General features: G+C 45.3%; 1 protein-coding gene across 4 annotated transcripts in view; it reads left to right on the top strand.

Annotated features, from left to right (window-relative positions):
• The window catches only part of MYO5B (myosin VB), a 145,691-nt gene that overhangs the window by 91,495 nt on the left and 37,273 nt on the right, over nt 1-16,923 (top strand). For all 4 annotated transcript variants that reach the window (XM_085043256.1, XM_085043253.1, XM_085043255.1 and 1 more), the window contains exons 18-22: nt 3,526-3,637; nt 5,090-5,301; nt 7,089-7,245; nt 10,004-10,243; nt 14,514-14,753. In XM_085043256.1, the coding sequence (XP_084899382.1) occupies nt 3,526-3,637; nt 5,090-5,301; nt 7,089-7,245; nt 10,004-10,243; nt 14,514-14,753 (961 nt within the window). The remainder of the gene's footprint in view (nt 1-3,525; nt 3,638-5,089; nt 5,302-7,088; nt 7,246-10,003; nt 10,244-14,513; nt 14,754-16,923) is intronic.

Below are 16,923 nucleotides of genomic sequence, written 5' to 3'. Positions count from 1 at the left end.
AAATCCTCCTGATTCCAGCTCTTTCCCTGCACCACTTATCTGGATCTTAACACTTGATAATGATATGGAGTTGTATTTATTTCGTGTCCTTGGTGGTTTCCAGCCCCCAGCACTGAGATTGCCCATGCTGTGTGTTGTGTGGCAGCATCCCAAGCCCCTGAGGTTTGTTTTTTATTTGATACCTGTCAGCAAGTTGACCTGAGGTGTAGCCTTCCCATAATCTTTCCTGACCTGCTAATCTTCGGGGTAACATGGCACATCCTTTGTCTCCTGCTGGGAGTCAGTGTGTGGTTTGGCAAGTATAAAAGAAGTTTTCTTTTTATTTTTTTCATTTTCTTTTTCTTTTTCGTTCTGAGAATGAAGACATGGTACCTAAAAATAAAAAAAAAAGTAAGTGCAGAAAAATAATTATAAAAGGGTGTGTGCAGCAAAGCACTGAGCTTCAGTATTTCTGCACTGCCGGGATCTCCCTCGCAGGGCTGAGGGATCATGTTTGTTTCTCTCCGAGCACATAGTTGTAAGGAAATTTTATACAGCTTTGAGCCTCGAGTGGTTCAATGAGGCGTGTTACATTAAACCTGAGTGCTTTAATTATTCCTTTCTCCAGGGAGGATTCTGTAGCAGCACCTATGAACCCCTGCAGCTTTCTTTTGCTGGTGAATTGGGATGGCAAATATCCCAGTGAAACTGCTGATGGGCCAGCTGAGCCTTGGCGTGGCAGAGATTTTGTCTAGATGCTCTGTGGACAATTATACAGGAGCAGTGTGATCTCAGGGCTGTGATCTCCTGCTAAATCAGTGAGGGTGGTGAGAACATCAGTGAGGCAGTTCTGTGCCATGGGGTGCAGTGTGGGGCTGTGAACCTCGGGGGGATATGGAATCAGGGCTGTGGATGCCACCAGTCCCAGTAAACACCTTGGCAGAAACCAGGGGGTTTATTCCCTGACACTTCCAATGTCTTGTGTGAGACTTCTAAAATGTGAGTTATTTATATTAAGGATGGACATGGAAAATCAATTTTTGCTACATAGGGAAGTGAGAATGAAAGACACACTGTGTAGTGACTTACGATCTATTTTTAAGGAATTCCTGCAGGTGCCTGACTCTTGTTTGTGAGCAGCTGTGGGATCTCCATCTCTGCCTTGGTGCTGGGAGATGATGGATTTTGCTTTCTGCCCAGCTTGGACCTGTGCCCTGAGTTTCACGTTCTGCCTCTTCACCATCTGCTCTTTGCTGGAAGAGCCTGGGTGGCACCTGCAGGGTGATTTTTTTTCTCCAGATATCAGCAGTTAATAATGTCAGTGCCTGAACTGACCCTGGCAGGTTGATGGGAATACTCCCTCCTTCTCTCTTCCCCCCTCCCAAGCTTTCCCTGGCTCAAGCAATACCCGAGCCAGGCAGGATGTCTCTAGCCTCGTGTGCTTGGCTGGGTGCCTTGGGCACTGCATGCTCTGCTTCTCCTCTCAGGTTTGATTTGGAGCTGTGTAAACCCTGGGCATGCTTAAAATGAAAACAGGTTTTATTTGCACTGCACAAAATGGGAAATGTAATTATAAAACAGAGGCACTGAGGAAGCGAAGAGAAGGCAAGTTTAAGTTAAACCCTATGGGACACAAGTTTGTAGTCTTGCATAATCTTTGTGTTCAGTGTTCACCCCAGAGGGAGCTTCCCATAGCTGATATCTTAGTTTTTTTTAGTGATAATCCACTATGTTGGTTATTTGAGGGTGGGTACCCTTAGGTGCCTGGCCTCAGGACTAGCCCATGTAGACAGGGATTAAATCAGCACTAAATCTGGCTGCTCCAGAACTGATCTGAGCATTCTGAGCATGGGAAATCCTCTCATCACAATTTTCCTCTTGCTTCTGCCTCCAGCAGCCCTCCACCATTGGCTTCAAGTGTAGTCCTAAGGATTCTCTGTTCTTTGCCAGTTCCATGTTCTTTGCCAGTTGTGTCCATGCAGGAGTTACCTTTCTCTTCCCAATCCTTACCAGTCCACTTTTATTTCCCATTTTCTCTCTTCATTCCCTCTGCAAACATTTGCTTCTACTGTACTCTTTTAATTAGAGTATTGCTTTTAATCAAACTGGCGAGTATTGCTTTTAATCAAACTGGCTTTCTTCCCCTGCTGCCTCTTCTAAAGTGACACAAAACTCTGTTGGTTGTTTACTTTGAAATCAGCAATATGCCTGTCTTAGCAAATATCACAGCTTCCAACCTTCAAGATGTTTCATGAGAGATATCAGCAGCTGGAGTAGACGATTGTGCAGGTCCCTTCCAACCAAACCATTCTGTTTTGTGAAGTATTTTGTGGAGCTGGCAACTGTGACTACTCGGGTGGTCTCACTCAGCCTCCCCACTGTAAACTGGCCAAGACCTGTCAGAAGCAGCACTCTGGCCCTTTGCAATTTATTTTCCCTCTCTTCCCCATACTCTTAATCCGTGAAAATGGAAAAATAAGAAGAATTTGGTGCAGTAATGCGAAAACTAAGGTATTCATGGGGCTGACAGGTGGAGGGGATGTTTCTGTATGGCAGCTCTTCATACACAGTGTTCTTGTCCTGGCTGCCAGAGCATCCATGCACGTGAGGATCAGGCTCACAGGTGGTTTTGTTGAGTGAGGGCAGAAATCAAATTCTCTGCGATTTTCTCCAGTCTCCTTTTGATGTTTGTTATGGCTTGTTGAAATTGCAGTGGTTGTTCTGGACACTGCTGGAAAATCCTAGTGTTAATTAAAAACTCACATTTTTGGGGGTTTATAACTCACTGTGTTAATTTAGAGGAGGCTGAAACTTGGCAGATGCTGAAGTAATTTCAGCATCCCAGTCTTCAGGCTCTACATCTATCACCAGCAGCAGGAGATGGTATTTCCTAGCAGTAGGATACAATGCTCTAATTCCTTCAATTAGTGTTGCCTGTTAGGAAACTTCGCTGCTGGAGACAGTGAAGCATCTTCCAAGGGGCTGCCCTGTGTTTTCAGAGCCAAAAGATTTTGTATTTGTTTGAAGGGTGTCAGTCACAGACCTCAAGATGGAGCAATTAGTGAGTCAGTTGATTAAAATGAATATTCAGCAGAGTTCGGGAGAAGAAAAAAACCAAAGAATATCTGTTTTATTCATTCTGTGTAACTTTATCAAAATTGCTTTTTTTATTTTTTATTTTTTGGCCAGTCAGGAGATCCGTGATTTTGCCGAAGTTAGGTTCTCCTTTCTGATGGGAACAGCTTTGCTACATTTGAGTGGTAAAGTGTAGCAGATTGGGAAGCACATCAGGGGTGAAAACAGGAAGATCTCTGGCCTTTCTGTTGCAGGCTAGAAGGGCCCTGATGTGGTCATTCAGTGTCTGCGGTTGGGGTCAGGCTAGGGGTGAGTAGCTCCTTTTGGGTAGCTTTGGTCCATGCTGAGGGTAGTGGTGAGAGATCCCTCGAAATATTTCACATTTTGAGTCGTCTATGGCTCCAAGCATTTTATTTTAACAAAATAGTGCCGAGCATGCAGACTAACACGCAGTGTGTTCTTTGCTTTCAGGTGGTCCTACCACGACTTTTTCAATAGGTACCGTGTGCTTATGAAGAACAGAGACCTCTCTAAGAATGACAAGAAGCAGATCTGTCAGACCCTGTTGGAAGACCTCATTAAGGTGAGCTGGGACCAGATCTTTGTCAATGATTTTAAAAGCACAGAACTTGAGGCTTTGATGTGATCTGAAAGTGCTCCAGCTTCACCTGCTGCTCATGCAGGTGTTTCTCTATCCCAGGCAGCCTGGGAGTTTTCCCAAAACGAAGGAGTCTTGCGAGGAGGTGGCAGGAGCAAGTGGGACATGGGATCTCTAGGTTGTGGTCAAGAGGAACAAATAATTTCAGTGCTGTCAAAGTCCAGAGTTTGCTGTCGCTGGCTGGATGTGATTCACTGGCTACTTTAAAAAATATGTCCCCCCAGCCCCTCCTTCTGGTTTTGTCTAGCCACAGCTGGAGCACATTTCAGAAGTCCAGCCTGGGACAACATCATGAACCTCAGTCAATCACTGAATGCCTCTTTGCACAAATGAGTAAGGGAGAAGTGCACTAAATGTCTTACCTTGATGTGTGGGAGACCTTCAATGGCCCTATGTGGAAAAAGTTTTCTGCAGATTGGGACTTTTTTACCATAAACTAATCAGAAGGTTTTGCCACCTCTCCTTACCAAAACTTTACTACTTGCTTTTGTGCATTATTTTAAAATTGCAAATATGCACACAAAGTTTCTTGCTTTTGAGTGGCCCAGAATCTGCACAGCACCTTAGACAGGTTTTAGTGTTTGATCTCTTGTTTTCCTGTGGGATTTTGAGGAATTCGCCTAATTGAGTTCCTCTTTTCCCTTATGCACCCAGTGTTTCCCTTGGCTGCAGAGCTTTTTGCAGTGCATGTATGACTTTGTAGATGTAAGCATTAATCTTTTTGAGACAGAAACACTTTTCTTGGAGGGCTCTGGTGTTGCATTTTTAGTCTGGTCTAGTGGAAAGTGTCCCTGCCCATGGTGGAGGGATTGGATGTACGTGAGGTTTAAGGTCCCTTCCCACCTAAACAATTTTGTGATTCTGTGATTTCTCTGTTTACATAAAACCCAAAAAATAACAATAAAACCCCCCAAAAACAGCACCACAAAACCCCAGCAATAAAAAAACCCCCAAAATCAACAAAAAACCAAACCAAACAAAAGCAAACAAACCACCACAACAGAAGCACCAGAAAAACCCCACCCCACAAAACACAAAAACCCAACTCAAAACCCCTTCAAAATATATGTAAATATATGGAGTTTAAGACTGAGTCCTAGTGCTGCACTCCTTAATGGGTGCATTCCTTAATAGATGCTCAAGTCTAATAAGTCTGATGATATCTAATAATGTCTATGTAGTCTAATAATCCAGTATGTCTAATAATGGAGTCTAATAATATCTTCATTACCCAATTAAGAAGAGATGTGAGTTGATAAATTTGATTCAAAGTGGTGTTTTTACTCTGTATCTACTGATCAACGTAGACTAAAAACAAAAAGAAAAAAAGTAATGTTTGCCTTAATTAAATGCAGTTTCCTTTATGCTTTTGAAAAGGATCCAGACAAGTTCCAGTTTGGCCGTACCAAGATATTTTTCCGTGCAGGCCAGGTGGCATATTTGGAGAAACTGCGAACAGATAAGTTCAGAGCTGCCACCATCATGATCCAGAAGACAGTGCGGGGTTGGCTGCAGAGGGTCAAATACCAGAGGCTGAGACGAGCCACACTTGTCCTGCAGCGCCACGCCCGCGGCCACCTGGCACGCAGGTGGGTCCTGGGGAGCCTCACAGAGGGGTCAGCTGGCAAGGAAAGTGTGAAAACACCTCTGGCCACCTGTGCTTTCAATCTGTTACATCTCCTAGATCTTAAATTTTGGGGTTTTGTATGAGGAACTTGGAAAATGCTGTGCATGCTCGAAAGCAAGATCTGTACAGTGTGGGTAACACTGTGGTGACAGTCTCTGGGCTAAAGTCAGGACTCATTTCTGTCCCCTCTCTCAAGTTTTATTTAGGGGCAAGGGATTACAGTTCTTTGCCTCAAACTGGTTTCATATCTAGATTAGTTTAATTTCTAGGTGCTAGGCCAAGGTCATAGCATAAGACAGTCCAGTTACAATGAGATGACTACAGTACTCTGAAGCATTTAGGTGAAAATATTTCATAGAACTAGTATTTTCTTGGGATTGCCTTTGGTAAAGGGCATTTGGATCAACCAGGGAGGAGCTGTCTAGTTGGTATGCACTCCTCCTCTGCAGGAACCAGGTTTGTGCCTCCGTGATGTCCAAGGGGAGTTCTCAGGATTGATTGGCTGTATCCTTTGTAATGAGAAAAATCACTCCAAATCACTGGCAGGGGGGCTGTGTACAGTAGAGAATAACAGAACTCAGTGTAATGCTTTCTGTGCAGGAGCCTCAGCCTCATGTTAGTGTCTTGCTGGGGTTTCTGTAGGTAGTACTCTGCTGGAGAGTGGGCTGCTGGTGGCAGGTGTGGTGTGGGTGTGAGGGAGCAGTGGAGCACTGGAACAGCATCCTAACACACTGGCCACCTTCCTTTCTGTGCCCGTTATTCAAGTCAGACAACCAGCAGAAGAACATCAGAGTTGCTGACTGAATTTGTGGTGTTATTTGTGATTGGGAAAGGGGTTGGTGTCAGGGAGAATCAGCTGCTGCAGTTTCTTCTACATAATTTTACAGTTCCCCTATTTGTGGGGGATTTGTGGGGTTGGATGGCATCTGAGTAACTGCTGTCTCCTCTTTTTGGTGACAGACCATCCCTTATCCTCTTCAGTAAGCCCTGGTTCAGTGCGTCCTAATGAGAAACCATTAGCCTCAATCAAAGGAATACATAAACCAATCCGATGTGGCTCTTAGTTTTGATACGCTTTTCACAAAATAAAATAAGTGGATCAGATTTCTGTATAATGCTGCATGCTGAGAGCAATAAATGAATCATAAATTCAGCAAAACAAGCTAATTATCAAATTAAGTAGAGGGTTTATGGGCGTTTATTAACCGGTGTAACAGCAAATTGGACATGAGTTCATTTGGAGAATGGAGCAACTTGGTGCGGAGTTGACCACATCCCTCATTATTTACTGTCTGTGAATTGCTCGAGGCTCTGCTCAGGAATGCTGCCAAAGCAGTGCACACCAGTTTAAATGTCAAATCAATTTGCTGCTGTTTTCACTGAGTCAGTAGATACCCTGTGTGACATGTGCTTTTTATAGTCAGGAAAGTGATGGAACCAACCTGGGCGCTGATTGGCACAAGGATGTAAGGCAGAGAGTTTAAACCAAGGAAAACTTGGGGAATGCTTGGGTTTAATGCTGTTTGGGAGCAATGAAGTGTGTTGACTTGCGGTTCCACTCCTCCTGGGTTCCATGGGTGCTGTCTGATGGCATGGAGGCCTTCTTAGCCCAACTGTTGGGGTGGTCTGTCCTGAATACATCAAGCTACATTGGACAAAAGATTTTTCTCTCTGTCCTGCTTAAAACTTATTGTAACAGAACGAAGTGGAGTTTAGTTTCCCTGCTTACCTTCCTCCTGTGCATTGCAGGCTTGCTGAGCACCTGAGGAGGACGAGGGCTGCCATCACCTTGCAGAAGCAGTACCGAATGCTGCGGATCCGCCGGGCTTTCCAGAGGGTCCGCAACGCCACCCTCACCATCCAGGCTTTTGCTCGGGGCATGTTTGTCAGGAGGATTTACCACCAGGTACACCTCCAGGAGGGTCTCTGCATCAGGAAGGAGTTTTTATGTTTGCTTCTGCGATGTGTTTGTTGTGGCTGTGTTGATGTTTGTGAAGCTGATGGCCCCCGGTGTTGCTGGAGAGCGGACGGTGACTGCAAGCTTTGCTATTTAAAGCTGTGCAAGCAAGAAAGATTTTGGCAGCAGCACCTCAGTGGAGCAGCTAAATGGAGTTAGTCACAGTGGTGCCAGGAGGTGTTCTGGAGATCTGCAAATGTCATTTGATCTAACCTGTGCTGGGCTGAAACCTCCCTGGTGTGCTGAGTATGTGTCAGAGCTGTGCTGCAGGAACTGTTCCCAATAGAGTGGGAAGACAAGGAGGGTCTTCTGCTGTGGAAGGCAGTCATTTATTGATAGAAACGTCTCTTTAATTAGTTCTCTCCTTTAGCTTTCTGTGTTAAACCAGGAACTGGACACAAAGAATTTGGAGTTTGATGACAGCAGTGAGAAATCATTGAATCCTGGTGTGGTTTGGGTGAAGGAGGATCTTTAAGGTCACCTCATTCCACCCCGCTGCCATGGACAGGGACACCTTCCACTAGACCAGGTTACTCCAAGTCCTGTCCACCCTGGCCTGGAACACTTTCAGGGATCCAGGGGCAGCCACAGCTGCTCTGGGCACCCTGTGCCAGGGCCTCCCCACCCTCACAGGGAACAATTCCTTCCCAGGATGCCATCTCACCCTGCCCTCTGGCAGTGGGAAGCCGTTCCATCTTTTCCAAAGTCCTTCTCCAGCTCCTGTCTGTCAGGAAACTGAGAACAGTTTTTGGGAATCTTCTGTCCACTCCTCAGATCCAGCACTGTGTGGGTAGTCACCTGAATTGGTGCCTGTGTTGTGGGACTAGTCCAAGAAGCGAGAAGCATCGTGAGCCAGGAGGGGAAAGCCTGTTCCTGGAGATAATTGAGGTTATCTGGACACCTGGTGACTTCCCAGAGGGACCAGGGGTGTCCTTTGAGACACAGCAGCTGGATGTTTGTGATCAGGAATTTGTGCTGCCCCTGCTTTTTCAGCATTTACTTTTTAAATTGGAAGTTTCTGCAGGGGAGGGAGCTGGTCCAGCAGTTAAACTCTCTGAGATTCAAGGCAACCCAAATTTTAACAAGGTGTAGAAGGTGGCTGAAGGCCAGGCCCCTCTAATCTGAGCATCCTTAATCTCTGGAGCATCTGGGTACAGGTGTTGGATGTAGGTGTTGGATCCAGTGCATGTTCAGCAACAGATGCAGGGCTGTGGGTGCTGGTCTGTGGGGTCAGGGCATGCCCAGTGCCCACCAAAATTTTGCTGTAAAGCTAAAATGAGTCCCCAAAACAATGTAGTGGGCTTTCTTCTACTTTTTTGGGCATCCCCAGGTTTTCCCATCTATGCTTGCCAAGGCTGCAGACATACAAAGCTCATTTCACAGTAATTCATGCTGCATCCTAAATTCACACAATGTCTTTATTCTGAATTAAAATTTGCAATTGCAAAGAAAGCCTTAGGGTGAAACAAAATATTTGTAAGAGAAGCTGATGGGATAACCTTTTCTGAGACAGTATAACCCAAACTAATAACAATAAAGTGTCTTGTAATCTTCAAATTCTCATATTTATTTCCTTAGCAGACTGAGGCATAGATCAGCATAAGGAAGCTATTAACGACATTGCTGTTTGTTAATGTTTGTAACTGTAAAATGTCAGCCTTCAGTTTTAGAGGATGAAATTGAATTGCCACTTACTGACAAGACAGCTGTAAATTTTGGGGAAGAAATTCAATGCAAAAGTGTCAGAAATTTAATGAAAACAGATACAAATTTTAGGAATTGAATTGTGCCAGAGAATTGGCTGCAGACTCTTGTGAAAGCAGTCACGGTTTTATTTGAAGGTTATCTACATGATAAGAAATCCCACCAGGAGAGCATTTATCTGCAGTAAAACTTATCCTAGTGCAGGTGTGGAACACAGAAAAAAATGTACAGATCTGTTCTGGTATGGGTTATATCTGATGCTGAGGGGAGAGTAAGTTCATTGCAAAGTGTTGGTTTGTCTGTTAATGACTTCATTCCGGAACTGTGGCTCTGGTGGATCTTGGGACTATTCTGAGGTGATCCATGAAGTTGCACTTGAGCCCAAATGTTACCTGTTCCCACCTGTCCTCACCAGCCAGGATCATATCCCCTCGTGTTGCTGGCCAAGCAGGTATTTACCTAGCAGCCAGAGAGGTGTGGGTGTGTCCTGCCTGCATCACTGAGAACAGTGCCTGGAGAAGCCTCCAGGAGTGGGGGTTGAGGCCCTGTCCACGAAAGAGGGCTCAAAACAACAGCCTCCATTTCCAGCCATCACCCCTTGCACCTACCAGGACATTCCTTGGAGGAGAAGCCTTTTCCAAGGCAGTTTGGGAAATGTTTGGTGCAGCCAAACCAGAGTTACTGCTGCCTGTACAGGTGACGTTGGAGGAATGGCCTTAAGCTGGAGGAAGATAGATTTAGAGAGGATATTGGGAAGGAATTGCTGGCTGTGAGGGTGGTGAGGCCCTGGCACAGGGTGCCCAGAGAAGCTGTGGCTGCCCCTGGATCCCTGGCAGTGTCCAAGGCCAGGCTGGACATTGAGGCTTGGCGCGGCCTGGCCTAGTGGAAGGTGTCCCTGCCACAGTGGAATAGCCTTAAAGCCACTCCAACCCAGACCATTCTGTGATTCCACGATTCTGTGCCTTCTCCCCATTAACCGCCCCGTTGTGCTGATGTTTTGCAGATGCTGGTGGAGCACAAGGCCATCATCCTGCAGAAGCACGTGCGGGGCTGGCTGGCGCGAGTGAGGTTCCGCCGGGCCCGTGCCGCCGCCGTGGTGCTGCAGTGCTACTGCCGGCGCCTCCGGGCGCGGCGCCAGCTGCAGGCCCTGCGCATCGAGGCGCGCTCGGTGCAGCACCTCAAGAAGCTCAACATCGGCATGGAGAACAAAGTGGTGCAGCTCCAGAGGAAGGTCGATGAGCAGGTACGTCCCGAGCTGCGCTGGGACAGGTGTGGCCCAGCCGCTGCTTTGTCTCTTTGCTCTTGTCCTCCGTTGCCTCTCCATGTTGTCTGGGAAGGGTCGTGCTGGTGGCAGCCAGGCGTTTGTGACGGTGGGACAGATACCAGTATAAATACTACTACATCAGTAGTAGTTTTTGGTTTGTATTTTCCCCCATTTCCTTGCTCTGTGAGCTGCACGAGCTGCATGGAATTGTTGTGGGAGCTGCCCAGCAGAGCTCGGAGCTGGAAGATAAAATGGCAGTTTTGGAAGGTTTTAATTGAGAACCCAAGCCAGCTCCATGTGGGATCCAATGTCAAGGATTTGGGGCTGGATTGCCTCACTGTGGTTCTTGCTCTGTGAGTGCTGAGTGTGCAGAGTGTCTGCCACCACTGCTATGAACTGTGTGTTTTGGGAGTCACGTTCCCTGGAAAATAAACAGCAATTTTGGTAAATACTTCACAAAGCAGTTTGAGCGTGTTGGGCTAACTAGACACAGCAACTCTCCAGGAATGAGAGGAGGGGTGGGATGGGTGATGTGACATATCTCTACCATGTGTGGAGTGACCTGGTGGTCTTACTGTAGCTGCTGGATCACAGGATCATCTTCATCAGTTGCCACTTGCCATTAGTAAGCTGCAGAATAATGGCTTGATTACACACCTGTCTGAATAGTTTTTCCATCTGCTAAAGCCTGCAAGTTGCTCTATTAAATACCTTCTGTGTTACTGTACAAGGGCTTGAGGGATGAACATAAAAAACGCTGATTGGAACCTAGTTGTATTGACTAATATCAACAGGGAAATTCAAATCCACTTGTATCCTTAAACTGATTTTTTATAGGCAGGAGAACATCCTCTTCAGCCGGAATAACACCTTATTTGTAGCACCAGTTAGTGGTAATTCCAGTTTTTCATTCTGGGGTATTGTCAGGGACCCTTGTCCATCCCACATGTCTCCCTTGGCTCCCTTGCCACCTGACATCCCTTCACTCCTATATGACATGAGTCCCGTGATGAAAGTGATGACAAATGACTCTGTGTTGGCTCAGATACTGCAGAGTCAGGACACACGGGGGTTTGCATTGCTGTGGTCACCCTCACTGCAGTGTTAATTGGCTGCAGTGCATTAATTGCCCTGCAATGGAGTCCAGCTTTCAAACCTGGGTGTTTAAAAATTTTAAAATGCCTGTTTCCATACTTAGATTTTGCTAACAGTAGCTTAGGAATGGAAAACGCTAAGGATTAGGTTTGATAGGACCCTTTATCCAGAAGGTATTTTGGTGAAATTAAATAGCATGAGTCATTCCATGTCCAGGTATTTTGGGCTGAACTCGTGCGAGGAGTGTGAATGTCGGTGTTAGATCTGCTGAGCTGCTGGACTTGTCAGTAGTATTTTTTAAGTTGTATTTTTTCCCATTTCCTTGCTAGGAGAAGTGTGGGAGTGTAACAACAAAAAAACCCCAAACCCCAATATTTGGTTAACATTGGCTTTCCTGTCGTGAGCTATGAAAGCAGCAGAAGATCTGCTTTAAGGAAGGAGTCACAGAGAGCTTTTAACCAGGCAGAAAAAATGGTCCAGAGCTTGTCTTGCTCTCCCTCAGTGTCCCCACAGACCATTTTGAAGCAGATTATTTGATACTTTCTGTGTAACTTTTGCAGGAAAGAATTCCTGCTCTGGATTACATGTGCTGGTCTGTCCAGCAAGCTGATTTTAACCATCCTTCCAGGGCTGCCAGGTTTCCCTGGGGTGCTTTGGAAGTGCTAATGAGCGCTGTTCCAGTAGATTTTCTGTTCAGTGCACTGAATCTTTTCTCTGGCACGGTGCGTTTGCTGCATCGTAGTTTCCCTGAAGGATCTTGCTCTTAGTCCTTGCTAATCTATAAACACAACCTTTGAAAATACTAATTAACTTTCTAAGGAAAAAAGTATATAGGAGGTAACCTGGAGAGCTGCAGTTGTATCATTTTTTTGAGGAACCCTGGAAGAAAATGTTTCTATTTCTGCTACTTTAGCTCACGCATGAGTAGAGATGCAATCCTCCGTGTGCCCCTAAGGAAAAGATCTTTCTTTGAAAACATTAGAACCTATTATTGTATGTCAGCCTCAGCTCAGATGCTCTGGCATCTCTAACTGGCATAGTTTAATTAAGTTTTTTAATCAGGTGAGGGATTTTTTGTACACACAAGAAAGATTTTGATCTATTTTGCTGCAAAACATCCTGACAGGAGCACTTTCTTTTCTATTTACATTGGACCAATTTCTTCTTTTTTTCTTTACTGTTTCTTTTTTTCTTTCAATTAATTTTCTTTAAATCTGTTCATTGGAATTGCCTGGGACATTTTTAAAGCTGGTACTTAATTTAGTGTTGCATGTTCATGGAGGAAATACTTAGATACAGTATGAGCTCTCTACACTGTCTGCAACTAGCACTACGTCTGTGAACATTATTGTGAATAAAACTAGTTTGGGTAACAGGAGTGATGAATTTTTTGCCTCTGCCTTTGGTAGCAAAATAAACTCTAGGTTTTTTCACGGAGCCTGGATTGAAACCAGGACTGTCTCAGCTCTGCAGATCTGGATAATGACTGAAAATAAAGCAAGTTCAAGTTTAACAGAGTCTGTTGAGCCATCTCTGATTGCAGTAGGAAGCAACCAAGTAAATGCTCTCTCATGTCTCCAGTTGCTAATACAAAACTCCAAAACATGCCAGTTCATTTATCTTCTTTTTGCATGAAAATCTCAGTTGTGTGGTGTGCAAAACCGTGTAGAGAAACATTGGGACAAAAGGTTCTGCAGATGGATCTCTTTGGAGCCTTCTACTCTAGAGCCAGGCTAAGAGAGCTGGGGGTTTTCAGCTGGACAAGAGAAGCTCCAGGGAGAGCTCAGAGCTCCTGCCAGGGCCTAAAGGGGCTCCAGGAGAGCTGCAGAGGGACTGGGGACAAGGCATGGAGGGACAGGACACAGGGAATGGCTTCCCAGTGCCAGAGGGCAGGGAGAGATGGGCTATTGGGAAGGAATTTGTGGCTGTGAGAGTGGTGAGGCCCTGGCACAGGGTGCCCAGAGAAGCTGTGGCTGCCCCTGGATCCCTGGCAGTGTCCAAGGGCAGGTTGGACAGAGCTTGGAGCAGCCTGGGATAGTGGAAGGTGTCCCTGCCCATGGCAGGGGGTGGAATGAGATGAGCTTTAAGGTCCCTTCTGACTCATTCTAAGACCATTCTAAAATTCTATGAAATGCCTTTGGTCATGCAGAATTTATAATTTCCTAATATGATATGAATGCTGAATTTTGATGTTCATTAATAATTCATTACAAGGGAGCAAAGGAAAAAATGTTAATATGCCTCTTTTACTTGTTTTTCCGTTTGAGATGTGTCTTAATGTTGCTTCAGAGCACTGGGATGCAGTGAGGGAGGTGCTTTGGGAGGTCACCTAAAGAGGGGCCAAAAGGATGATCAGAGCAAACTTTGAAAACAGGACTGTGTTTTAAGTGTCAAAATGGGGTTTTTGTTGCCAAGATTATCTGTCCAAAGTTAGCAAAGCTTGTGCAGTGTGCTCTTAAAAAAGCTCTTGGTCTTTGGCCTGGGGATGGCTAATAATGAAGATGTTTTATTAGTCACAGTGTCGTTCTCACTGAGTTTGATTTGAAGCCCAAAAATCAGCTAAGTCTGCTGAATTTTCAAGTCTCAAACGTTGGGAGCAAATCACTGCTAAATGCTTTATAAGTGAAAGCCTGAGCAAATAAGATGACTGAGCTGGCACATGACTTAAAACTGGAGTTTTTGGAGCTCCTTGTGCTTGAGGCTGCAGTTCTGCACTGTCATCCCAAGTTTCTGCAGGCATGGGAGTCAGGAGTAGAAGGTTAAACTGCAAAAGGAATACTACAAACGCCCCCAAAAATTGCAAACCAATCACATTAAGCAACACCATTTGGAAGCTGTAGTAGAAGTGTAGTTTTCTGGTTTGGTTGCCAGTGCTACCAAGAGCTGTTTGCCTTTGCTCTCAGTAATATCAGTGTAATTCCAATTTAACAAATGCTTCTGTAATCATTGCCAAAATATTACTGAGCTTTTGTCACAGTTTAGAAATAGCTTTTAGCTTTATGAGCTCTATTAGCATATGCATGGAAATGTTTGTTTTTGTGGGTTTGTCACCCACTGTGCTTGAGGATTTGAATGGTTACTTTAGTAGTACATCACTGCATGCACTGATACCACTTGTACTCTTGTTTTCTTCTTTTTGGGATGTTGGCTGCAGAACAAGGAGTACAAACTTCTGAATGAGCAGCTGTCCATGATGACATCAGCCCACTCCTCTGAGGTGGAGAAGCTGAAGAAGGAGCTGCAGCAGTACCAGCAGAGCCAGCGTGGTGATGACAACCAGCTCCTCAGCCTGCAGGAGGAGATGAAGCAGCTGCGGATGGAGCTGGAGAGGGCTCTCGAGGAGAGGGAGGTCATGAAGGACAGCCACGGCAAGGAGAAGGACCTGCTGAGGAAGGTATGTCTGTCTGTCTGCAGCAGGTTGTCTCCTGCAGGTGGCCATACTGGTGGAAGCTCACTCTTCACCACTCAGAATGGGAGCATCTGTTCTTTGATGATTATTTCTGTTCCTGAATGCCCTAGGATTTACCTTTAGCCAGCTCATGGGGCAGCAAGGACAGGTGGACATCTGTGCAGGAGCAGTGGCTGCCTTTTGTCAGGACACCCCATCCTGATGCCTTTTGGGCTGCCAGCCACAAACAAACGCCCCAAACCTAAACACGCCTGGAAATCAGGATACTTAATAACCATTAATATCATGGAATCACAGAGTTGTAAAGCTTGAAAAAAACCTGTAAGAACACCAAGTCCAACCATCAGCCCAGCACCACCCTGTTCAGCGCTAAACCACATGGTCGAGTGCCACATCCATGTGGGTTTTGCACACTTCCAAGGCTGGTGACTCCACCACTACCCTGAGCAGTCTGTTCCAATGCTTTACAAGCCTTTCAGTGATAAAAGTTTTCCTGCTGAAAGTTAAACCTGCCCTGGTGCAACTTGTGGCTGCTTTCTCTTGTCCTAAGCTTCGTGTATATGTCAGGGTTTCATGTATATACAGTGATTCCTCCTGGTGTGTAACGCAGATTACTTGAGAGGGCTGTGCTGCAAATATTAAGAAGATGTAAATATTCCTCCTCCCAGCCTGGGATGAAACACAAGGCTCAGTTTCTGCTGTGGCTGGTGTTTTAGGTACACACTGAGTATGATCTGTGCGTGGAGCAACTTCCCTCCCTGCTCCAGCACCAGCTGCCTGGTTGTTAGGAGCCTTTATAGGATTTGGAGCTGGGATATACACTAAATATATTTATTTTTTCCTACTCCTTCATGCAAACCCGTAGAATATCCTGATTTGGAAGGGAACCACAAGGACAATCAAGTGCAGCTCTTGTGCTTTATGTCTTGGGGTGGAGGTGGTCCAACACTGCCAGCATTGTACAAGAAGGCATTCTAGTGGGAGAAAGAGACTTCAGAGTGTAGAGTTTTTTTTGCAAATAGAAAAGATGGACCTTTTGCCCTGAATTTGTTGCTGATCAGATTAATTCTGAGTAATGCCTATTCTCTCCACCTGAGGCAGTGAGATATGGGTTAAGTTTCCTTCTGCTAATGCTTGTGGCTGCTCAAGTTAAATCCATAATATTTCTTCTGCACCAGAAATTGAATTGAATCTTTGATCCTGCTATTGAAAAGAGTTTAGGGCTTTTCTACTCAATATATTGGAAAGACAAAGCTGTTTTGCCGCTGTTATTCTAGAACAGCACTTGGTGTGTGACAATCTGAAGATGAGTCACTTTTGGAAATGAAAAGAAAAGAAAGAGCCTAGTGTTAGCTGTGTTTTTATTACAGTGGAAGAATGCCCAGATGAGGCTCTTCCAGGACACTTCACACAGCACTGCCTGCCCATGCCAACTCCCCTTGAGGCTGAGCCCTCAGGTGGTGGGTTTGGTTGGGAAGCTGTGGTGGGGACTGTGGTCAGGGCACAATTGAAATGCATTTTTGGGTGTACTTCTTAAAGAGGTGAGAAACATGTACACTTGCTGTCTCTTGGCTGAACCAAGAGCTGCCAGGTGATCACTTACCCACTTCCTACACATGTAGTGCACCTACATAGGGACAAGTGAAACCAGCGATTTCCTTTTAAAATTATAAGATCCTTTATTGCACAGGGCTTTGTTCATTAGCTGGGTGCTACACAGGCTTTTAGGGCCCAAAAGGATGCTTGATTTGGATGGTGATGCAGCTGGGGATAAACTGCATCTCTTCGTTCTTGATTACAAATCCCCTTCGAGCACTCGGATGGAAGGTTAGCTTAATCACTGAAGAAATGCTTTTTAAAAGCATGAAAACAAAGCAGAAGCTTTCCCTTGTTGTAAAAGTGCCTACAGCAGAGCAAATATTGTGCATTTCACCATGAAAATAAATTGTTTAATTATGAAATATTTCTAATGAGCAGTGCAGACTCTTATTTCTGGCATTAGCTTTCCATTGCTCCCTTTGGTTCCTTGTTAGTGGGGAGATGGAGAGGACCTGTTTCCTTGCTGAAAACCTTAATTTAGCCAGAACACTTTCCAAGGAAAATTCTGGTAAGAGATTTTTGAGTTATTCTATCTGCTAGAAGCTGGGTAGTTATG

Source organism: Lichenostomus cassidix, chromosome Z (genome assembly GCF_008360975.1).
Source record: "Lichenostomus cassidix isolate B80296 chromosome Z, HeHo_3.0, whole genome shotgun sequence".
Taxonomy (NCBI): domain Eukaryota; kingdom Metazoa; phylum Chordata; class Aves; order Passeriformes; family Meliphagidae; genus Lichenostomus; species Lichenostomus cassidix.
The sequence above is the reverse complement of the archived record's forward strand: the minus strand, read 5'-3'. Positions and strand labels throughout refer to the sequence as shown.